At 41.2% G+C, this 25,022-nt stretch overlaps 3 protein-coding genes across 3 annotated transcripts; 2 read left to right on the top strand and 1 right to left on the bottom strand.

Moving 5' to 3' along the window:
* The first annotated feature begins 267 nt into the window (after positions 1 to 267).
* btc (betacellulin, epidermal growth factor family member) lies at positions 268 to 6,382 on the top strand. The gene is made up of 5 exons (XM_029515837.1): positions 268 to 558; positions 1,314 to 1,421; positions 3,274 to 3,394; positions 3,623 to 3,769; positions 4,415 to 6,382. Exons 1-5 carry the CDS (start codon positions 519 to 521, stop codon positions 4,566 to 4,568), a joined length of 570 nt encoding a protein of 189 aa, XP_029371697.1. The 5' UTR covers positions 268 to 518; the 3' UTR covers positions 4,569 to 6,382.
* A 2,813-nt stretch (positions 6,383 to 9,195) lies between these two features.
* Positions 9,196 to 10,407, top strand: rxfp3 (relaxin family peptide receptor 3). The gene has a single exon (XM_029516318.1). It carries the CDS (start codon positions 9,196 to 9,198, stop codon positions 10,405 to 10,407), a length of 1,212 nt encoding a protein of 403 aa, XP_029372178.1.
* A 1,930-nt stretch (positions 10,408 to 12,337) lies between these two features.
* slc45a2 (solute carrier family 45 member 2) lies at positions 12,338 to 22,183 on the bottom strand. Its single transcript, XM_029516353.1, has 7 exons — positions 21,712 to 22,183; positions 19,812 to 19,988; positions 17,123 to 17,481; positions 15,782 to 15,925; positions 14,248 to 14,371; positions 12,998 to 13,203; positions 12,338 to 12,559 (listed from the first exon to the last, which is right to left on the bottom strand). The coding sequence occupies exons 1-7, from the start codon at positions 22,181 to 22,183 to the stop codon at positions 12,338 to 12,340; spliced, it is 1,704 nt and encodes a 567-aa protein (XP_029372213.1).
* Positions 22,184 to 25,022: the final 2,839 nt, after the last annotated feature.

The following is a 25,022-nucleotide window of genomic DNA, read 5'->3' as shown; positions in this document are numbered from 1 at the left end:
CATTGAAATGGAGCGTTTGTATTCTTCAGTGTCGGCTGTTAAACAAGTTGTATTTTTTATTGTCACTGATTGCCCTGCCTGTCATTTCATTAGGAAAAAGAATGTTAGATATAAAGGTGCAGTTTTTTCTTTGAGGAGGAAACCGCCTGAGCTCATTGAATGGACTGGCATTCTCCTTTAAAGTTGTGGGCGGGGAGCAGAGAGAAGAGTTGAGTTTCGGTGCCAACCCCCTTTCTATTCTCACATACACTGCACTTGCAGCACAGTCACAGCTCAGCGAGCCGCTCTGGACTGGATATGTACTTTGGTTAGGACCAAACCTGCCCCGTCTGACTATGAGCTTTACAGCCACCAATGAAGGACCAAAATACGAGCCACCACTGGGGAACTTTAACAGCTTGTTTACAGGTTTTTCAAAGGTCATTGACCCCTGAGAAAGGTTTGATCCTGTTCGACCTGTACCTACCAATGACACTGAACTTCATTCTTTTGGATGAGCAATTGCATGAAGTAAGGAGATGGCTAAGGTGTACAGACTCTGTGTGGGAATACTAACAGGTAAGACTTACTTTTCTCTTATCCTCTTAATTGATTCAAACCTCAGCTTCTCTCAACATAGAGTTTTGTAGAACCACAAACACAAAAGGATGTTTGCCCATTATTAGTATTAGCACATGTTCTATACGGTACCCCTGGATATGTATTGATTTCACAGTTGGTGTATGTTTTTCAACAACTTATGGCTGTTAAAATAAGATGCCACATCTGATTTGAAAACATTACTCTAACTGCTATATTTTAGCGTTGGTTAATGGTTAATGATTGAATGAGGAGTCCACACAACAGCAATATATCCCTTGAGATTACTAATCATTGTCAAAACAGACTTCCTCAGCCTAGAATGAAATGCGCCATTTGGGATATATCCTTATGTTTATATATGTATATATTTATATATATATTTAAACTATTATTCGATCAACATGCTTCGGGGATGACTGGGGTTAGTCATTGTGGTTTGTGTTTAGATTAGTCAAGGTGTGTGTTGTATTGAAATACACTCACTGAGAGGCATGAACAAAGGAAATAAAAGTCTGATTGGCATCATGACTCACCACCAATAACTCAGATTGTGATCATATTTTGTTTTGTTTTTGTCTTTTTCTCTTTTATGTAGCTCCTATACAGTAGGTGGCCACATACTGGTTTAAATACTTGACCGTGGTGCACCTGCATGTATTTATGTGCTTGTTGCAAGTATCTAAGTTTGGATGTGTGAAGGGCTTTTGTGCATTTTGTGTTTGTGGCTGCAGCTCTGGCCTTATGCAAACACTGCCTGGCACAGGGGAATGCCACCGACAAGTCTGCCAATGGAACTGTGTCCTACTGTCATCACCACGGCAACAGAGACAATTGCACAGGTAGATATGGACAGGAGGAGAGGGGCGGTTCCTTCGCTGTGTCATAAATGGTTGGCTGCTTTTAGGGTTTAAGGTGGAGGTTAAATAGAAGAATGGGCAAAGCACAGATGTGGTTATAAACAAGCAAACACAATTGTGAATAGACACACCTCACAGGAAAGAAAAAAAAATACAGTCATACTACAGACTGTCCAGAGAGCAGAACTGGCGCACATACCTGTATTCTGTATACTAGCACAAGCATTTAGGCTACAAAAGGTCGACCCTTCCCAAGGCCACAGCGGCCTCCATAACACGGAAAGACAGCCTTGTCTCTTCTTAGAGCTGGCTGCGGGGCCAAACTGAGGTGACAAGCCTTTGTGAGGGAGGTGACCACGAGCCTGAGTGTCATTCTGGCTGAGGTCCAGAAGCTACACTCCAATGATCCCAGCAGTATGGCAAAGGGTCCAGACAGAAACCTCTCCTCAGTGGAGTTTCTAAAAAAAGCACCTCAGACTGTGAGAAACACAATTCTTTGGTCTAATGAAACTGGCCTTAATTCTAAGCATCATGTTTGGAGAACTCAATAGCCGCCTAAGATCTTCACAATGATGAAGTGTACCCAGTACCCAGAGTACCCAGAACCTCAAACTGACACAACAGACCCTGAGAGGATGAGAACCACGTGTACAGAGTTTCTCACTATGTGACATTGTCGGCAGGATCAACTGGCTCTGCTGGCAATTTGTTGTAACTTTGGGATTAGTGGCATGAGCGTTTATGTCATCATAAGACTCAAAGCGCTTCTATAATAAACGGCAATAACACAAAAGAGAAAGACACAATTTCTTCAAAGAATGCATAAAGAAAATCTGCAGAGAGTCATTTCAGCAAATACTGAAAATTCAGCTTTCAATTACGTTCAACTGTCTTTTTAAGTCCTTCCATGCTTTTAGTGATAAATTGGGTATGGGCTGTAAGCTTGCAACAGCTGTTTATAAGCACAAATAAACATTGCTTTTTTTTTTTTTTTCATCACAAGCCAAAGATGCCCTCTAAGAAATGAATTACTCAATAATTAGGTGAGGACAACACATCAATTATGCATGGAATGGAACATGGGTATCCCAAACTATTCCTTTAAACTTTGTAATTGGATAGTTTTCTTTTCAGCACTGAGGTCACAGCAGCAAGCCGAATATCATGTTTCAGCTAACAACAGAAGTGCCCTCTTTGATGTTACCTGAACAGCAGTTTGGCTTTATGAGCTCGTTTTCAAAGATAATCTCCCGGGAATGGATTGTAAAGATAGCAGCAGCCTGTAGTATGAGAAGAACAATCTGCAAATGGTGGTCAGAAGTTCAGCATTGTGGCAGCTGTGGGGCGTGTTAGGCTGGGCTACAGGAAGATAAATAATGCTAGAGACTTTTCAATCTGTCCCAACTGTATCATGTTTTTTATGTGCTGATGAGTTATATTAATTGTGATTAATGATTGATTATAACTTGATGACTACAGTTGTTTTTTTTTCCAGGCAGGGGATAATGAGGCTTCCCCTCAGGCTCGTATTGCAAAGTTTCTATTTATAATATCGGGCAATGCCAGGAGGTGAGGAGGTTAGAGAAGCACACAGAGCAAACATGACTCAGTTTCAAGACATAGATTAAAATTTTCAGAAAAATGTCTGCATTACGGCTAAAACTTAGATGAGAAGATTGATAGCCATCACATGTTCACTAAACAAAGATGTTCACATGCAAAGTGGTCCCAAAACTTTCCCTTACGACACTTACACTGTGAAGTAGATTTGAAATGTTGTACTTAATTAACAACAAAATGTGTTTAAAATGTGTTTTGTGTATGATTTATCCAGTAGACACAACAGATACAGGGCAGTGGAGTGGCCACTTCTCAAAATGTCCTGAAGAAGTAAAGCACTTCTGTGTCCATGGAGAGTGCCGTTACATTAAAGACCAGGAGGTTCCGTCGTGCAGGTGAGAAACTTCTACCGCAGAAAGGCAGAGATGATTATTGAAAAGCAGTTTGATGTCCGGAAAGAACAAATGGGAAGAAGAGCTCAATACAGATTGGATGTAAAAGAGATGATATGTTTTATTGTTTTCCTATTATAATGTTCTAAATGCTTCAGTGTATTCTCACAGTCCAAAAACAGAATTGTGAGGAAATAAAAGCTATTGGAGTGAAATTGTTTTCCCCCACAGGTGTCAGCGTGGTTACATCGGTGCCAGGTGTGAATACGTGGACTTGGACTGGCAGATCGGAGAGAAACGGCAAATAATCATTGCCTGTGTTATTGCAGGGCTTGTTTTGCTCATTCTCTTCGTCATATTCATTTGCCTCTGTTCACAGTAAGCCTTTTGTGTGTGTGTGTGTTTGCTTTAGAGTTCAGAGCATTTTCACAGTTCCATTTATATGTGCCAAATCGATAGTGCTTACCTGTGTGTTAGGTGAATGTGTATTATGAGACAGAAGCATGAGGCTAGAAAGAGGAAACAGCTTGTCCTTCGATACTTGTACATGTAGTTTGGTTAATAATCTCAAACACTGAGGCATCGTGATTATAAGCTCATGTCATTTTGGTAAATTCAGTTTCTGAAGCGTTAAAGTCCTCAGCTCACTGTTCGCTGCACAAATCAAAGATTTTCAGCAGTTTCTTACTGAAATGCACAAATGTACACAGACTTTGATTTTTACGACTGAAGAAACAAATATTTTGGAACACGGTTGCTGCAATATATTGTATATGTGGATACTTTGACTGGGGAAGTTTCAGAATAACTGATAATAGTTCGCGACCATCAGGCAGAGCGAGGCTGGTTATTTTCCCTTGACCCCAGTTTTGAAGCTGAGCCAAGCTAACCTATGGGCAGTAAACATGTGGTTTTCCCAAAGTGGCAGAGTTATTCTTATGCTATGGGTGATGTGGATGGCTTGTCTCGTTGTTTTCTCCTCCATATGATTGGACCTCTGTGATGAGCTGGTTTCTCCGTCAGTCGTAGGTGCAGATTGTGGAAGAGGAGAGCAAGACGAAGGGAGGAACCGAGGAACGGGACGGAGAAGCTCAACATGATGGATACCAGTGCAGCACACCCAACATTAACTCCAGACTCAACAGAGCCAGCTCCGCAGTACGAGGAGTGTGTATGAATACGTGTGCGTCCACAGCGAAATTGTTTAGATTTGTGGGATTTTTGCCTGTCATGTGACAGCTGCTGCCTTTTGTCTCACGAAGGCATCGTGCCATGGGAGGTGTCACTGGGCTGGACAGGACTGGGGCCTGCGCTCAGACATTTGTGGATAAAGTGTGTCTGCGGCTTGTTACATCAAGCAGGAGCACCAGAGCCTCTGTCCCTTCCCTTTAAAGGCAACCTTAAGTCGGAAACTTGTGATCTAAGCTGATGCCATGCTGGATTTAAAAAAACACAAACTGGGGATGAGTGCAGGGCTGGTTTTGAGCTGGCGGGGACACTTTTTTCCAAAAAGAAAAAGCGCAATAGGCACTTGTAGCCTGTTGTTAAGTGCTGCTGACTGCACAGCGTCAAATAAATTGTTGCTATGATGGAAAAAACTGTGACACCAGCTGGAAGCCGGTTATAAGAGTTGATTGTGTTATTGGTCTGTGTGAGAAAGAGGAGAACATGTGAGGAAAGGGATTGTGTGAAAACACAGTACGAGGCTCCATCTTCTCTTCAGGGCACTCTTGTCGCATGAATAAATCACTGAATGTACACAAAAACAAGTACCAGACGGAAAAGCATAATGTAGTCTTGTGTCATATAATTTCTACTTTGTTTACTGCTCTTCCCACAAATGCGCAATGTTGATGTTTCAAAACCCAAATCACAAAATCAACACTTATGACCCCTTATTTCTCTGCACGCAGCAGAATATTGTTACTTGTGAACATTAGCAATGCAAGAAGAGTCTCCTATATTATTAAAGGTTGTAGTTCAGGACTCTTGGTTTGGTCGAGGACAAGGAGAACTTGTGCAGGAGGCATTTTTGATCCGTATATTTGGAGCCAGGCAGCCTCCGAGCTACAGAAGCAGAACAGCCGAGCCTGTGTGTGGAAGCTCAACTGAGGTGAAAGTGCTCTACTGTGTGAGACAGTTTCCAAACTGCCAACCTTTCACTGGTTAAGAGTATCTGTGGGTGTATTAAGTCTGTATCTAAATGTAGAATCAGGAGAGTGAGAAGAAAGTCAGTGAAGTCTGCGCTTGCTGTTTATGTAAATAAACACGTCTATACTGTCCGTGTGCTGTCCATTTAAGTTCTTTTTCAAACAATTCAAAAGAGAAAGCGCTCCACAAGGATAGCCATCAACTTACTTGTGTTTGCTGAGAAATGTTGCTCAACTCGCCCTCAGTCTGCGGACAGAGCTCGCCACCGGTTCAGCTGAGAGTTGCTGACTTGCACTTGCACTCCTGCACAGTCTCATATTCTCCAGAACGCCCCATGAACTCTGCTGAAACCTTCGGTACAGAAGATCAGTGTCAACATCCTTCTTACTGAAACCCACACCAGTCATGATGTTGTTCCACAAACAAATTTTTTACTTGAATGATTATGATTAGTAAACCACAGTGGCCCTTATGTGATTGTGCTGTGATAGTGTAATGTTGTTGTCTTGCTATGGGGAAGTACTGCCGGCCGAAACCAACAGTGTGAGCCAGCAAATTCCAGTGAGAGTGTAAACATAATACAGTGTCATCCTCTGACATAATGTGATTTAATCCTGCAGGCACAAGAGGACTCATCCTCCTTGAAGCGAACTCAGTTTCTGTTTCTACTGTAACACTTTAAAATGTGCAGTCAGCCTGCTGAAAATGTTGTCTTGTCTTTGACATTTTCTCCTTTTCTGTCCAATCATTTTAATTTAAAAATATGAAACTGGTGCAGGAACATTCACACGTTTCTGGAAACATGTGCTATATTAATTTGGGAGCTTTAAGGGGGTGGCCCTTTTTTTAACCTCAGGACATGGCAGCGAACTGTTTCACTCAGTTTAAAGTCCTTATGCTAATATAATCTCACCACCTGCTGGCCTCTGCTTCACATTTAGACATTTAGAAAGACATGACAGTGCAAGCAATCAGATCACTTAACTCTTGGATGGCTCATAAAGCTTCAGATATTGTATATTAGAAGTGTTTGTGTTTGGCTGTTGCTTAATTTTCAGAGTTACTTTGAAAAATGAATTATTAATGACATTTTCTTTTTTCGTCTTATAATTCTGAATATCATCAATTCTCTCATGGTCTGTTATAATTGAACCACATGAAAAAGGCTGAATGGCTGTGTTTGATATGACAATCTGTTATCTTGTCATCGATTTAATTTATTTTACAAAAGCAGAGACTCGACTGACTTTCCTGTAAGAGAGAAAATTAATTTCAATAGTATATTCTTACATTCATTCATCTTCTACAGCTTATGCATTTCTGGGGCAATGCCAGTTTACCGTCACCAATCCCAGCTCACACTGGGCGAGGGCGAGGGGACACACTGGACAGGTCGCCAGTCCATCACAGGGCCAACACACAGAGACAGACAGAGACACTCACACCTACGGACAGTTCAGAGTCACCAGTTAACCCAAACGTGATGTCTTTGGACGGTGGGAGGAAACCCACACAAGCACAGGGAGCGCAAACACAGTAAGGCCTCAGACCTGGGAACCGAACCCACAACCTCCTTGTTGTGAGGCAACAGCGCTAACCACATCAATGAAGGTGTCAGGATCTTTGACCCAATTTCAGGTGGCCTCAGCCTTCCTCCAAGGAGTGACAGCTGAGGAATGCTGGAGTTTCTATGTGAGGGGTGTGTCTGCAGGACTTGGAAATAAGCCTGATAAGAACAACAGATAACAGCCAAGTTGTTGTCGCTGTTTAGTTTGGAGCAGAGTCGCAGTAAACACCATTTCACAAACCAACTGTGTTTACTCGGCTGTTATCTCCTCTATTATTACTTTGGCGTTATTTTAACATCTTGGACAGATTGACTGAAGAGATCATTCAGTCAGTTTTCACGCTGACTGCATGTGTTCCCTCTGGTATGTGTGGAAGCTCACGGCTCCAAACAGTTGTTCTGTGACGACCAAACAGTTTGACTGGAAGATACTGTGTCACTGAGGGCCCCGTGTTCATCAGCACCGCTTTTTGTAGTTTGACTTAATGCCACTTGAGGTCAGCATAATACAACAGCGAACGCAGAGAGTGATCACTGACGCTAAATTCATTTGAAACCTAAAGAATGTTTTATCCTTCGATGTCACCACATTTCAGGGGAAATCTTGTTGAGGCTTAAGTAACCCATGAACCAGACAATGAACATGAGGATGGACTGTTTTCTTTTTCTAAATTCCCAAATAAAACTTATATTACTATTGTTATTATTGTACTTGCATTTACCCACATTACTGGGTCTTTTATCAAAGTAAGAGATCTGATTTTGTCTTAAACTACTGAGTTTCAGATGTAACACATTTTAACTACTCAATTATCAATTATTATAAGTTACAAGTAACAGAAGCAACCAAGAGGAACGGTTTTATATCTGTTTGTTGTAGAGTAAACATCTTAGGAGCCTGGTGGATAAACATGGTGCGGATGATGCTCCATCCCTTAGTAAATGCATCCATCTCGTGACATCAGCTGTCCAGTGAAGATATTCTCCAGCAGTAGGAGGATGAGGAAACTTAAAGACGTGGCAGAGATTTTTCCTGCATTCTCAGAGAATTATTCTCGTCCCCCTGCGGCACAGAGAAGCTTGGAAGTGTTGATTTTGTGGAGCATGACTCCAAAACAAAAGACAAAATGTTTGAGGAAGGAACATTACACAGACGAGTTAGGCTTTTAGAAGGTCTAAATGGAGGTCTTGCCTTTCCAACTTCCTGTGTGATTTCCTTTTAATTCACCTTTCATCCTCACTTGTGGTGCATTATTTCACCCACAATATCCTGCTTATTCTATCAAATAGGAAGATAAAGATCTCTGCAGCTATAAAGCGTGCTGCAGCCAGAAGTCATCATTTAGATTTCTTAATCTTTTGAGTGCAGTCCACCGGCTTTACAGTCTTGTTCAAACAAAGCAGGGCATACCAGTCCTCATCTGCCATCTCCCATATCTGAGGTAATAATGTGTAATAATAATATTAATATAGGTGTAGTCCTGACGGTCTATATCAGACTGGCCAATACATTTCACAGCCTCCACTGGTGCCTATTAGTTTCATCAAGATCAAATTTCCTTCTGTCCATCTCCCACTAATATTCATTTCAGGCACTGTGCACCTTTTTCATCAGGAACAGGCAGAAGTAAGGAAGCTGCTGGTGAATCTGAGGGCGAATATTGGACCTCAGCCAAGGTGAGGCAAAATCAATAGAAAATAGATTAGATAGAAAGGTAGTGGGGGCAAAGGTGCAACGAGTGATATGAATGTAAGTACAAGTCTGTTTAAATTACTTATAACAAAGTTTTTGTTGTTGTTGTTTTCTCCTCACAGGGAATGCGCTCGGCCTGTTATAAGAACCAAGGACAGCTCCGGATTGCGTCAGGACGCTGACTGAGCGGAGGCGCACAGAAAGAACCTCAGAGCGACCTGAGGAGAAGCTCTGACAGCTGCTCTGCTTCCTCTCTGTCACTTCAGCTTTTTCTTTGGTCGTCATTATCCGTGATGATTCAACTGTCATGGAGGCTGACGGCTGTCTTTTTCGGGTGAAGCGTTTTGCACCTGGAGATGTCTCTGCTGAACGTCCCCTGGGAATTTGATTACAATGTCTGATAATTTCATCGACGCCGGTCGCGAAGGCTCAGCAGAAGTAACCCAGGCTGCCTTCTTCAACTTCAGCTGTGTTTTCAACACGAGCAATCGCTCCTGCGGCGACTTTTTCCACTTGTCGGACAAAACTGATTTTGTTGGCGATGGAGCTGCTGCGGTGAGGATCACCATCTCCATCATTTACTCCCTGGTCTGCGCGCTGGGGCTGGTTGGGAACTTACTGGTCCTGTACGTCATGCGATCCAAACAGGTGTGGAAAAAGTCCTCCATCAACCTTTTCGTCACTAGTTTGGCGGTGACTGACTTCCAGTTCGTCCTGACTCTGCCCTTCTGGGCGGTGGAGAACGCGCTGGACTTCACTTGGCTTTTCGGCAGAGCCATGTGTAAGATCGTGTCCTATGTGACGGCCATGAACATGTACGCCAGCGTGTTCTTCCTGACGGCCATGAGCGTGGCGCGCTACTGCTCGCTGGCCTCGGCGCTGAAGGGCCGGCGGCGGCGGACGCGCTGCTGCTCGGCGCGCTGCGTCACCGTCCTCGTCTGGGTCGCCGCCGTGTCCGCCGCTCTGCCGCACGCCGTTTTCTCCACAACAGTGTCGGTCTCCGACGAGGACCTGTGCCTCGTTAAATTCCCAGAGACCAACGGGACGGCGCACTTCTGGCTGGGGCTCTACCACAGCCAGAAGGTGCTGCTGGGCTTCGTGGTGCCTCTGGGCGTCATCTCCGCCTGCTACCTGCTGCTGCTGCGCTTCATCTCCTCCAAAAACATCAACACCTCCAGCGCCAAGCGACGCGCCAAGGTCACCAAGTCCGTCACCATCGTGGTCCTGTCCTTCTTCCTCTGCTGGCTGCCCAACCAGGCGCTGACAGCCTGGGGCATCCTCATCAAACTCAACGTGGTTCACTTCAGCTATGAGTACTACACCACCCAGGCGTACGTGTTTCCAGTGTCCGTGTGCCTGGCGCACTCCAACAGCTGTCTGAACCCCGTCCTGTACTGCCTGATGAGGCGGGAGTTCAGAAAAGCGCTGAAGAAGCTCTTCTGGAGGAAGACTTTCCCGACCATGGCCGCAGTCAAGCCGGCCACGGTGGTGCGAGGTCGGGTGCCGCTCCCCACCGGCGGCCCCCCGGAGCCGACTGTGGTGTTTTATCCTCCGGGGGCAGTTATCTACAATGACAGACCAGACGTGGGGCAAAACAACACATAGTCTAAAGCACAAGGGTTTTCTTTTTTTTTATATATATCCTCTGTGAATGTTTAATTATGTAAAGTGGAACAGTTCTTACCTGATAGTGGTCAGGTCCAAGTGGAATCTAAATTATTGAGAAGATGAGAAAAGATCAGAAAAAACTGAATTAACCTCCGTTCATCACCATGACCACTTCATAGACATCTCCTAGAAATATCCACACCACCTGCAGACAAATATATATAGATATAAAAAAACATACACACATATGAGGATAAATGCAGGAGAGAACATGGAAATGTATTTCAGTGTTTAGTTGGTAAAGAGAAAGCTCAAACAAACTTTTCTGCAAAATCCGAAAGTGACTTCCCATTTAGAAGTGATGCCAACTCTGAAATGAAAGACATTTTCTGTAGTCTCTGTCTGTTTAAATCTTTTTTGTGTTTTTAAAGATCAACCATATTCAGATGATTGTTGTCACACAGAATTTGAGTCGAGGGTGAATATGGAGTTGATAATATTGTGTTTTGTGTCATACTGTAAATTTGACATTTGATGTTACCTTGATCTGATGTCGTTGTTATTGATGGGCTCAACCTGGGAAGCATCCTTTAATTCCATGAGATTTGCCTTTAAAACACTAACGCACAAAAATAATTAAACAGCTTTCCTGACAATGGCCAACATTTGTGGACTTTGGGTGAAATTAAATTGCCATACTTCAACCAAGCACAATTAAAATGTTTCTTCCCCCCATTTGTGACTACATCACTCTGCACATTAATAATTCAATTCAAAAAATAAATTATTTTAGTTTTAGCCAGCAAACATCATGAACCTCCGCAAGAACAGGAGATGTTGATACACAGACTGTCTATCTGTTTGTATTGGACTGCTTTATCAAAGACTATTCCCTCTTTTGAGGCATTTATAAAAGGTTATCTGATCTTAAATGTCAGAGATGAGTGAGGCTCAATCATCTTAACATATACAAATAGATTTTATACCTATATAAGAGAACTGTGCACTAATACATAGATCGGCTGAACAGAAAGTTGCTTTAAAAATTATAATTATAAGAATAATGTTACAATGAAAATAACTAGGTTGATATACTTTCCATCCTTCCTGTTCTCTGAGAGTTGTTTGTATTTGTGGTGTAACAAAATAATGGCTGTGGGAAACAGAAAACCATTGATTAATTTCTGACGGTTAAATCAGTCAAGTCAAACCGTGACAATCAGGAGCAAGGTTATTACTGTTGAATCCTTAAAGCAGCTAAGAGCAAGGCAGTTATTGTTATGCATGCAGCCACAGGCTGATGTGATTCGAAATAAACCTGGGTATGTCATGGTACATGAGACCAATCTGTCGTGCGAATGTTTAATACGGCACACCCGTGAATCGATTTAACATACAGCCTTCATCTGGTTGGGAAAAAACACATGAATAAAATTACAGCCACCAGAATGAGAAGCCAATGAGAATTTCAGATGTGTTACCCAAGCTGTCCAATAGGACACTGCAGAAGGTGCATTGATGTGATTTGAATGTTAAAAAATATTTGGATTATTTTTCTTTTCCACAAATTACTATTTAAAAATCCATTTCCACACTGGAAACACTGGAAATTCTTGTAACACTAAAAACTTTCTCTCTGAAGATTTAAAAAATGAACAGAACCTAAACCTAAAGGAGCCGTTCTAGCTCCTTTAAGTGAAGGCTTAAGTGTTTGTTCTATCCACAATGATGACGTAGTGTTTAAGTGCAACACATTGTTTGTTACCACAAAATTAAAACGCTTTGGCTCCATCACTGCTGCAGAGCTCACAACCGCCAATCAAATCATTTGTCGATTAAAATGAAACAAATAATGAAAATCGGACCATTTAAGCATAAAGAATCTTTATTAAAACAAGACCATTAAAATACTATTATAAGACCAAAATCATTCCACATATCTTATAAAAAAGGCAATGAAGATGCAGCCAAACAGAGACATGGTTGATGCTGAGAGGACCACCACAATTACACTTCCTGCAATGTTGACCAGTGCGCCTAGACCCGCACCCACAATGATCTGAGCCAGCTGGACCATGCAGGTAAGGGCTGCGCAGTCCACCCCGGTGCCACGTGGACTTTCATTGCTTCCTTGCAGCACTGTTTTTTCCTAGAAGAGCGAGATATGATTGCAGGAGAGGCAGAAAAGAAAAGGAAAACATATCTGATGTTTTTTCCTATTAGCTGAAATGTCTATGAAAGAAAACAAATAGAAGCTTGAGCTTGATATAATGTATTTTTTTTTAGAGGCATTTGGTGTAGATCGTCATGTGAATTCTGATTCAACTTGAGGTGTTGATGATGAATACAGAATGCCAGGTCCCAAAAAAAAAAAAAAAAAAAAAAAAAAAGCCTACTGAAGGAAACACTTTTTTTGCCTTAATAATTACTTAACTAAGGAGGAATTCAAATATGAGATACTACAAATCAAATTTAATTTAATTTAATTTCCATTTAATGTTTAAGAATTGCAGAGCCATTTTCCCAAAGCTGTAGAGCATTGCTTTCTTCTTGTGATGGCAACGCTGAAAAACATAAAAAGCAGTACCTCCTCTTCGCGCTGATACTCCGCTATCAGGTTGAATGGGATGGTGTAGAGTGTGCTCGACATGACGCCAAACACGCTGCAGAGGACAAGCGTGGCGATGATGTTGGGGAACAGGCCGATCAGACTGGTGCCCATGCCAAACACAAAGTATCCCATGAAGTATAATCCCTTCAGGCCGATATATGGGAGAAGGAAACGCTGCACATCTGAAAAAAACAAACAAAAAAACAACGTGGACGTGATTCCCAGTTACAGGTTGTTCTTTTACCCGAAAGGAAATGCTCCGAGTAGCAATGAGAAGCTTAGCACCCAAACTATAAATAGAGCCTATGATGCTTCAGACTGTGCCAAACCTACTTGGCTGAATTTCGCACGTTATTTCTGCCCCTTTCATGATTGTCATTTCACATGGACATGACGATTCTTGACTCTGTGGATCAAAGTGAACAGTGCAGCGTGGCTGGAGGAAAACCTTTATTCCTCACTGAGGCATTGCCAGGAGCATCTGAAGCATATAATCCAAAGAAGGATGTGGAAATTGCCTCATTCAGCTCTTGTCCCTGCACAACCAGGCTACGAACTGAACCACAGACAGTGAGGTTAACAAATAGCTTCTGCTCTGGTGCATACGATGATGCACTCTCTGTTTGTTGCAGTCACGCAAAAAGACATCAGCAGCGGAATTGCGTGTATTTCTCCACTGACCGGTCTTAAAATGGCATCCAACAAACAAACACAAACGTGTCGAGAAACCATAACAGTCCTACAGTTTCCTCTGCATCCTCGGCATCAGCGCACGGCTGACTTTAGGATGAATTTTAGGTGTTCTTTTCAACCTAATTGAGTGTTCTGGTTGTGTTTTGCATTTTATTCAAAGGGAGAGCAGACACAGTGTTAATGATCCCCGTCTAACTTTGTCTGTAGACGGATCGATGGATTTCTAAAGTCTTGGGCCTGACTTTGTAAACTTTATGCTGATAAGCTTACAAAGTCACACAGCTCTATTCCTTTCTTTTTCCCCCCCAAGCGCTGATCTACATGATCAAAGGTTTCTTGTGTACAAAAAACTCAAAATGCCCGTAATCTGGTTTCACTGACTAGACTCCCAGTTTTGACAACTCCTGATTCCAGTTAGCTTTGCTGATGCCATTAGCTGATTAGGTTCACATACTTCAAGATGGGGCCATACTTTTAAGGCCAAATGCCAAATGCAGTTCATTTTAAAAGTCACATACAGCAAATGAACTTACAGGAGTAGAGAGCAGAAGACACGGCATTAATGCAAAGCCCCCAGCAGCCCACTTCAACTCCTCTTTCATAAGTGGCATAGGCTGTCGAGTTATGCTCTGCATATGGATTTCCTCCATATACAATCTATTGAAAAAGGAAAAGCAATGAGGAAGAGAGTGCAAGATACGTACGCACAATGGCTTACTGATAATACAACAGTGATAAAGCACATGAAAGGAAAATGGATCAAGGACAGCAACATTTATACGTTTAATGACAAACCAGGTAATGACTTGATGACATTTTACTAATTACTCAGTAAGATTAATGAATGTTTGGGTTGTAATTCCAGGGCTTCAATAACAAAATAGGAATTTGTCATAAAAAAATAATGTATTCCCCAAACTTAAGTTTGGTTTCCTAGCCAGGATTTACAACTATACAACTACAGTATTATTTCCCCTCTTCTCACCTTTGTTCCCTTGGTTCATTTCACTCCTGCTGTGTACCAACAGGAGTGGTTATTGATTCATACCTGATTCCTACAAGGGCATTACACTGTAAACCAAAGACTTATTATAAAATGTTACCATGTCACCGAAGTCCAATAACACACAAAGCTGAGTAGAGCCAAGATGCAAGCTTCCAAAGAGAAATATCAAATATTGGCCAGCTTCTTTTGAGCCATGCTTTTATCCTCCTATATAAAGAACCACATTCCCTTAACACAACAGGGAGTCACTGTTCATATATTCCTTATCTTTCTTAACAAGGCCAGCAGTTTTATATTACATGGGGTTTAGTGAACTGCCTCAGCAGCTAGTGCATCATGGTTCATCCTTTGATCAGGATGCACACTGTGAAACTGACAACCATTCATCATTATTATACATGTCAAAACAAGAATACACAAGACTATTCCCCTCCCCTCACCCTGTATCTGCCCCCACATAAATTAGGATTAATGGATCCATTTTATGTTGTATTCGTCAACTCACATATACACACTGTTTATGCATAAAATATCATTAAAATTAAGGAAGAATCAGCCAATTTCAAAGTCTTCAAATTTGGAATTTTGACCAAATGTCAAATAAAAACCCCTAATCCCAAAGATATTCAATTTAAAATAAGATACAGAAGAGAAAATATTTGATATTTGAGAATATAGCAATAAAGAATATTTAGATGTTTAGCAGTTAGCTGATTTTCATTTGAGAATTTCGTTTGTTTGAATACTCAAGCACCTGTCTCTTACCGCATGTGGCAAAATGTGTATGTGAAGCTAAAGGCCAGGAGATGATTAATTAACTGGCCAGGGTCAAGAAAATGTCTGACTCACAGGAGAAATGATGTGACAGGACTGTTATTTACCCAAAATCTTTAACGGTGCCTTTAACAGCGATCAACAGTTCGAGGGAGAAATGGAGCAGGTAGACAGCAGTCATGAAGTGTTATAATGTGGAGTTAAAATTGGATTCTAATCTCCAGACATTTTGAAATACACAGAATAAAGTTTACAGTGTCCACAATACTGTACACATAAATTCCTACCTGTCCCATGAAATCAGTGAAAAACAGCATATTGCAGAGGAAAGCAGTCCAGCCCAGCAGGTGACTGACACACAGGCAGCGGTAGTGGTTGGGCATGTTGATGATAGCTTTCATCAGTGACCTGAATGTCATTTTCTTCTGGGCCTGCAGATACACAGAGACATCACAAACATCGCTGCTAACAGAAGACACTGACAAAAAACATAATACAGCTTTGACTCTGACACCAATTATTACTCTCCTGATGCCTCATGGCTCGAGGCATTTAAGCTCCAAACTGAGAACAGTTCAGAAGATCTCACAATGATAATGAAAAAAAAGATTAAAGCCATTCACATGACTCAAAGCAGTGATTCTGACCGAATACCAAAAACATGAGATGAAAAAAGATTAAAAAGCCAACTTGAAAAGGAAACACCAAATCGTTTTGTTTTTTTTTTTGTTTGTTTTCAACAAGTACAGTATCAGTTCACATAAGTGATTTTAAAACACGTGATGCAAATTCTGTTAAACGTAGTCAATTAACTGATGATTCAGTTGGCACTTGAGTGAATTGTAATGAATGTTTGTTTTTCTTTATTTGAATCTACTTCTTATTGTGTTGCTTCATGAGCGATATACAATATATATTGGCTTTTTTAAAAATGCTAACTATTTCTGTTTGCATGACCAGCCCTGTATAGTACAACTGCAACAACCACTCACACTACGCTACCATGCTGCCCTCACTTAGATCAACTCCATAAAAAAGTCATATTAAGAAATGAAATAAACATCATTTGCATCGGCATCCCAGCAGTGGAGCTGGTCAGTTTTTCAATTTCAGTTTTTTAAATTAATTTAAATTGCGCTTTTTTAAATAGTTCATTTTAAAGTGAGTTCCATCTGGCAGCAGTTCTTATGTCATTGAAATTCAAGCCACAGTTGTGCTGTAGTCACTGTAGAAAGAACAGGTTATTCCTGTGGACCATCCTCTCACAGCAGTAAGGTCAGTATGTTGTCCTGACATTTCTAGCATCAGAAAATCATAGTCCAAGGAGTTATTTCAATGCCTAGATAGATACTTTCTTTCACTGGAATTTCTGTGTATTTGAAATCATGAAAAAAAAAGAGACTTAACTGCAAATTGATGATATTTGATGTTAGAATGCATACAATGCAACAGCTCCACAGAATAATTAGAATATTAATAAAAGTACCAAGGCTTACACATCCATTTGATTTTCCTTACCACTACATTCAGTGCCATGTGTCATCATGAGCAATGCCAGTGGTTTTAAAAGGTGACTGATGAATACATTTCTCTATATTGTAATAATTGTATATCCTGGATAAACATACCTCTTTATTTGGTTGCTTGGCACTTGAAGTTACTGAATTTGCCTCCCCCAGAGCAGAAAAAGACCTTGGCCTCAAGTCTGGGGCAGATGTTGGAGAAATGGGCTCTTTGGTCAGCGCTCCATAACCATTGTTGGGGGACCCCAGCAAGCGGAGGGCACTTGGAGGCGATGGCTCGGACCCAGATGGGTCTTTGCTCAGAGGTTGCTCGGGAATACTGAAGAGATGCACAGTGAGCAAGATTCCCCAGATCAACGCTGAGAAGAAGTATATGACTTGGTATTCGGAGCCCAACATTTGACCCAACATCGAATGACCCCAGTCCATTGCTCCCACCAGGTAACCACATGCACCGCCCAGACCTGCAAAACAGAGGCAACGGTCCAAACTGTATTCCAAACACAAGTTCATGTATATACGCTTTCAGAGTCTGCTGCAACCTTCCCTTACTTTCTTAATCATATATATTGCCCAACCTGAGAAAGCTGAGGTGTTAATGCGCTCTTTCATAACATTCTTTATGAACTTAGTCTGAATTGGTGCATCACTTTGTTCAAATACTTTTTGTTGGATGTAATTCAAATATTGCACAATAAGAAAATGGTCACAGCCATCATCGATGTAAAGTAACAACTACCATAGTTTTGTTTTAATTTTAGATTGAGCACGTTAGTTAAAGGTGTCTCTCACTGGAGAAAAGAGTCTCCCCATTCTCACTGGCTTTGTGAGCAACCCAAGCTCCAACAACCAAGAGGAAGAAAGAGACTGACCCCTTGTTAGCTCCAGATGCTGCCTGTGTTCCTGTATCTTTTTCCCTGGCAAGTGAAGAAACAATCACTTAAGGAGTCACCTGTGCTTAAAACATTGCTTTTCTGGGTGCCACATCAAATGCTCTTCTCTGATCCGTCCCTCTACACTTTCATTGTGTGACATTAATTTCAAATTAAGTGTGTACCTTTCTGCCTTTGCATTAACTCTTAACTTTTTATTGCAGAGCAAAACGGAGACATCAATGCATGCCTCAAAGTATACACAGAGACTGAAAATGAGATGGAAACAGATTCATTTTATAAAGGATGAAATTTGATTTCAAAGGGCAATCAAATATCAGTTAAAAATAAATTATTTTATAGATGAATGAAGTTCTCACGGTAGAAGCTGATTTATATTTATGGAAATTTACTCAAAAAGGGTACTACAAATAAAAAAATGCAGGTGTGTGTGGCTGTAGTTAGGCTTAATGAGTTAATGGATAACATGAGTCACAGTGACTAGCTGAAAATGTGTCCAGCAGGTATAATACTAAAATAGTCATTCTGCTACTGGATAAATTAAAAATTTTGACCTGTTGATGGTGCTAGAGGAAAAGCTAAGACCTCTACAATATATCCTCAAGAAATCAGGCATTTTGGAGCCAATTTCTGTCCAATTTTACCCCAACAGATGCTAACCTCATGGTGGCACGAGATTAAAAGTCAGAGGAATCACTAAAGAGTTTCAGATTCATTATCTGGGCACCATCTGTGTCTGCGTGGAATCCATCCAGTAGCTGTGGAAAACTTTCCATTTCTACCAAGGAGGTGGACAAACTGAGACTGTCAACGGAGATTCTTTCCCAAGGTTAAGAATATGTCATTTAAAGAAAGCACAAAAAAGTGCCCAAATGACGCAGAAACACACAACAGTTCTTGATCCCTCTCCTCAAACCTCACATACCAGAAATAGCAAGTGTATTCCAAAAGTCATGTGCCTGGCCTGTGTCTATCTCAGCCCAGACCCATGACTGCAGCACATGACTAGCTCAAGGGCGGATTACTGTCGACTAGCATGCTCACACCACACGGTGCCTGCTGACAGCTGAGCATACACACCGGCGCACAAACCAAAACACCACATTGTTTCCAAACAGCATGAGGAAATATTTGATGGATTCTGTATATTTTCAGGAATTTCTCTGTAACCTCATTCAGAATTTAACAGTTAAGCTTACATGTATGCTGTCGTAAATGGATCATGGATGGACTTGTAAACACATGTTAAATTTGCCAAAGTAAATACATAGTGTTACCTATGCGTAGATCAAGAGGGGGGTGATTTGGCATTTGGAGGACTTTGTAGCTATTCATCTGCATGTGGGCGAGGAAAACAAAAGGTTGTAGATGAAAAAAAAAAAAAACTCCTCTGAGGGGTCATACTCTGACCTGAACCAAGTGGCTCATACTCAGAATCCCACTAGGTGTCCTTCATGAACTAGTGAGCAAAACCTGCTGAGTATATGCAGAGAGACATATTGTAAATGTTATATTTGGTTGCCATAAGATCATAAAACTAAGAGGGGAGCATTTTTGGCATAGACTTTTTTTCTCCCGTGACAGACAACAAGCTTAGCTACAGTGTGTACAGTTCACAGTCAATCACAGCACAAGAGCATCCAGTTTCATTCAGAGCAACGCTACCACACACCAGGCAGTCTGTGTTATTAAAGCTGCTCAGCCACATAATGCCCACGAGGCAGCTATTACCTTTCAAATTTTTACTAAAGAACTAATACAACGAGTATTAGTTCTTTCATGACTATGCAAATTGAAAGCAGCCACCAATCAAGGATTTATGACAGAAAAAGGCACATATATACACAGACACTGAAGTAGGACCCACAGGATCCAAGTATACATGTTTCTTGTCTACTGACCTGTGAGCAGAGCGTGGTAGTGCAGGCCTCGTTCCTTGTCTTGATATGAACACACATCAAACAAGTAAGCTTTGATGGGCCCGTCAATAAAATCTGCAGCGAAGTCAAACAGCACGACTCCAATCATCACCACCACTATGGCCCATATCTTCTTCAGTGACCTGTCGCTGACTAGAGCTGCCAAACACATCAAAACGTCACATTGGTTAAAATTATTTTGAAATCATTTAAACAATGATATGATGTTAAATCCACGTGGATAAATTTGTTTTGTTGACCTCAGTGTCAGATTTTTCAAGTATAATTCCAGTAGAAGCCCACACCACAGGGAACAAGCATACCAGTGGAAACAAATGAAATGTAGTGAAGCCTCGGTGGACAAGTTCAAGTTGGTGTATGTGTGTATGGAAAGTAGTGTAGAACTCTATGAAAAGCATTAGCATGTACATTAAGCTTCCTGCCACTGGTGCATTAATATCCGAAGTGCTCTTATACCAAAGGGAGACGACCAATAGGTGGTTAATGTGAAGCTGTGGAGGTTACAACGACACAAAGATTATGTCACAGCAACAGAAGGACTTTGCGCACTGAGGCATTTTCTACAATACTGAGAAAGACAGAAACACAATCAGTTTATATGTCAGAAGAAAGAAACTCTTCATAATCCGCATGAGGATTACAGCAAAGCCAGGGGCCTTTTTAATAGAAACGCAATAGAACAGAACAGCGTTTTCAAGAAAAAGAGCCTTGAAAAGAGCTAATGTACGTTTTCCGTTCAACCAAAACCCCAATTTTAATTACGGATTGTGCACATTCATTATTTAAAGTAGTCTGCAAACCACAGCTTGCACTGAACTGCTATTAGTCTTGGTTTCATTATGAAAATAGAACCTAGGACAGCAACATCCCCTCAAACTTTACAGGGTTGCTTTATTTTCAGGTAACAGATGCTGTATCCAATTTTCTTCCAATATATGTGGATGATCTATTTCAAACTGTATGATTCAAAGTATCCAGGACAGACTGTAAAATCAAAGTGGGTAAAAAAAAAAAAATCATTCAATGTGCACTTAACTCGGCACTGATCCTGTGAAGCTGCTCGCAGACCAACAATACAAACGATCTGTGATTCTACAATAGAGCAGTCCATGTGCGGGCTTTTCCATAACAAATGTCACAGAATCTTTTGTGCAGCGCTCTTCTCGTGATGCTGCCTGCAGCTCTGGGGATTCACACTAAATGGTTTGGAGGGGGGAATGCAGCAGTTCCTTCTCGTAACTCTTTAACACCTACAATCAGATTTCCCAAGTCACGCTGAGTCATCTGTCTGTGCCAGTGGGCATACATTTAATTCTCATCACACGTTAAAGGTGTGAGTTTAAAAGCTTTTCAAGGCCTCTTTTGTATGAATGTAATCTTTACTTTTTCCGGCTGATCACTTGTTCCCTGTAATGTGAGCGAGCAGATGCTGCTGTAAGTCAGACTTTCCCCTCAGATATGGTTTTCCATAAAGAGAACACAGACAATGGGCACAGTTAGTGCTCAAATGCTGGGAGAAGGAACAGCATGAAATCCTCAAGTGTGCCTTCAATTAATTGCACTTTGCAAGTGGTTTGCTCTTGTGGCTACATATTTCTGAGGGGAAAAGAATTCAAATTAAAGCTGAGTCAAAGTGCTGTGAAGTTTCTGCAGTATATTATACAATATTTAAGTTTCTTTGAGATGGAGAGAACTGATTATTCATTCTCTCTCATTCCAACTTAATCAAAGGCCCAGACAGCCACGTGAGAACTCACTTATTGATATGAGAGGACCAGAAGTCTAACAGCATCTCCCCTTTATCTGTCTGGTTCTTGAAGTCTATCTTTAATTATCTGACCCCCCCTCCATTACCACTCACCTGAGATGACAGCATCTCCATTGAGGAAGAGGGTGATTCCCAGCAGCATGAGGATGCCCAGAGCCAGGATGTAGGGCCTTCTCCGGCCCCACGTTGATCGGCAGTGGTCGCTAGCTGAGCCGATGATCGGCTGGAGCATGAAGCCCAGAATGGGGCTAATCAGCCACACTAAACTGTACATGCTCCGGGGAAGGCCAACACTCAGAAGTACTGGTGTGACGAATGCTGCCTCCACAGCGTAGCAAAATTCCCTTCCGAACATAACCAAACCGTGAAGGATAAGACGGCCCCGAGAGCGTCTGGGGGGCTCCACTGCTGCAAACAAAGCACTGTCCCCACTGTCCATGTAGTCCTCTTTGGACCCAGCGTAGCCTGTTGAGTACTGATGCAAAGAAGTGCTTTTTTGCTTGCCAGACTCTGAGAGCTGACAGGCTTGGGGTCGCACAGATTGGTCCTCTGATAAAAGGGTCATGTTGAGAAAGAGAGGGAAAAGGAAAGGTGGAAGGAGAGAAGGATGAAATGGGAGTTAAGAGGTCGGGAAAAAGAGGCAAAGGCAGAGTGTGGTGGTGTCTCTCTCAGTCAGCCAGCTGATGGATAAATGGCCGGATGCCAGGCCTTACACAGCAGAGGTTTATCCTCCTCTCTACTGCATGGCTGAGCAATGAGTCCAAGAGCCACCCAGCCTTACTTTACAGAGAAAGGTCTGCCTCCTGGTCAGCAGACCCAAGTTGGGTTCCACAAAGAAAGGAATGAAAGGGGGGGCTTAAAAGAAGTGGGTGTGTTTCAGAGATTACTGGATGTCCTCAGTCTTGAAAGTAGGCTACTGTAGTAGAGGCCTGGGGCAGTTCAGAGGAGTGTGTGTAAGGTCTTACATGCATGTGAGTGAGTGTGTGTTTGACGTAAAAGGGTTATTTATGAACTATTTCTACAGTCAAAGCTCATCACTGTCCTTTTAGCAGTGAGGATCTGACATTTACATTTTATGAAGAATGTTAATTTTTATGTTGATCACGTCATGTTAGCCAGAAAAATTCAAAACAACAGCTTCAACTAGATTTTGTGTATAATTTTAGGATGCAAACAGGCAGTACTATTCAGTCTGTCTGTTGAATTTGGTGGAGAAACTGATAAAGCTAAAGTTAGATGCTAAAAATGTAAATATTTAAAAGAATTAATAATTTCCTGTAGCAAATGTGAAATTGTATTGTTATCACTTGTGCTTTTATTAGACTGGACATTGCAAATATCAGCTTTTGGGTCGGAGGCCTGCTATGTCTCAAGTCACAGAGCAGCAAGAACGGCTCCAGACTTTCACTCTTCATATTCATAATGCTTCAAATTAAAAATTGGAAATGAGCCATCTACTCAGTTTGTTTGTTTAATAAATGAAAACATATGGAAATTAGCTCAAACTTGAATTTTAGGTTTGGCTGGTGAACCTGGTTGTGTATGTGTGTGTGTGTGTGTGTGTGTGTGTGTGTGTGTGTGTGTGTGTGTGTGTGTGTGTGTGTGTGTGTGTGTGACAGCGAGCGAAAGAAAGGACGCATGACTGCATTTGGATTCTCTTCCTCATGTGGTTTTGTAAAAGGAAGCTGAGTCTTGTGTGGATCTCAGTCTTCAGGGCTCCACTGAAAACAGCCTGTCTTTGCCAATGAATGTAATCAGCTGCTTTGAAGCATGTCTGGCCTTATCATGATAATGAAAGGAAGGTTAGCTTCCCATTAGAATTTATTACACAATCATATGTTCATCTAAGTAGAATGCAACTTTTTTTTTTTTTTTACCATTTCTGCTGCAGAAGTGTGATTCTTTGCGTCATGAAATCATCAAAATGGCCCCCACAGCAAAAATAGAAAAACTGGACCTAAACTGGTATTTTGCCAGAACAATCAGGATGGCTCATTTGATCATGTCAGTTTTTGTACATTGAAGAGTTTTCAAACTGTCACAGCCCAAAGTTTTGGGTTTTAATACAGTTTAAGTAAAAAAAACAAAACAAAACTGTATATATAATAATGTTTGTATATATGTATACTGTATCTAAGTCCATAATATGTTTTAAAATATAATATTAAACTGTGTTCTGCTTCAGTCTTTTCTTTGTCTTGGGGTTTTGCTCATTATTATATTTATAAATAATTTTTGTTGTGTCTGACAAGATGTGGAGATGTGGAGAGACAGTCGCTCAATGCTGCAAGGTTGAAACTGATTATCGAGAAAAAGAGGTAGGCTACAATTCAAAAGAATGACTGACAAAGAAGTTGTGTGTACCTCTTGCATGCGCACACACTGTCTGTGTCTTTGTGTGATTTAGGCCCAGTGATATTCTTGTGATTTAGTCGGTCGGTCGGCTGATTCAGAACAGTAAAAGTAGCATCTGCCCTTTCCAAAGGTTAACAAACCCAATGAAGATGTTTGCATTGAACAGCGAGTCTTGATATATAGTTAAACGCCAATTTATGACTGCAGTCTTATCTTTTGGCTTCATCCAGCAAGATAATTTTAGATCTCATATGAATAGAGAAGAATAGAGAACACGATTTCTTCAAAAGTAAAGACATTTTTTGTAAAAAGATATTTGTACAAACAACAACATTACTGAGGTGTTTTAGAAAATGATTCTCTTCTGGACTAAAACCAGGTTTGGTATTGAGTGAGATGGATAAAAATAATAAGTGCATGACATACTCAGTGTTAGTTTGGGACCTTTTATAACTTTAAGTATTGCCAGCCTTACACGTCAACTTTATATATGAAAGACATTTGCTGATGGAATATTTATACTTTGCTCTATTTCACCTTGAATGGATTTGAACTCTTCTTCCACCTCTGCATTAAGCAGGTGTCAACTGTTTACATATTTGGTTGTGTTTTTTTGCTCCTGAAAAACCCAATATCTTGGTTCACAATAATGATTCATTTTCATTTATGTGATCAAATAAATGCTGAATGTTTTTAATCCGTCCCCCCCCCCCCAAAAAAAAAGAAAATCAAGCAGCCTCTCTGCAGGCTCATGGATTTTCTAACATGACAGCCCTAATCTTCCCCACAGCATGTTCACACATTCAATGCCTCAACACAAACAGCTGAGGATGGCATCCTTCCTGCCAACACATGGAGCTGTAATTTGCCATCACAGATTTTGGATTAGCCAGAGATTAGAAAGGGTGTTTTTTTTTTTTTTTTTTTGGTAAATCTTCAGGATGGAACAACCACCTGCGCAATTTATTCTCCCATCTTTCTCCAGTGTGTTGGATGAAATTGAGTATCTGTGTTAAACAAAGTGTTTATCCTTTGAATGTGTGAATCAC

This window comes from Echeneis naucrates, chromosome 12 (genome assembly GCF_900963305.1).
Source record: "Echeneis naucrates chromosome 12, fEcheNa1.1, whole genome shotgun sequence".
NCBI classification, from domain to species: Eukaryota; Metazoa; Chordata; class Actinopteri; order Carangiformes; family Echeneidae; genus Echeneis; species Echeneis naucrates.
This window is presented reverse-complemented; position numbering and strand designations above follow the sequence as displayed.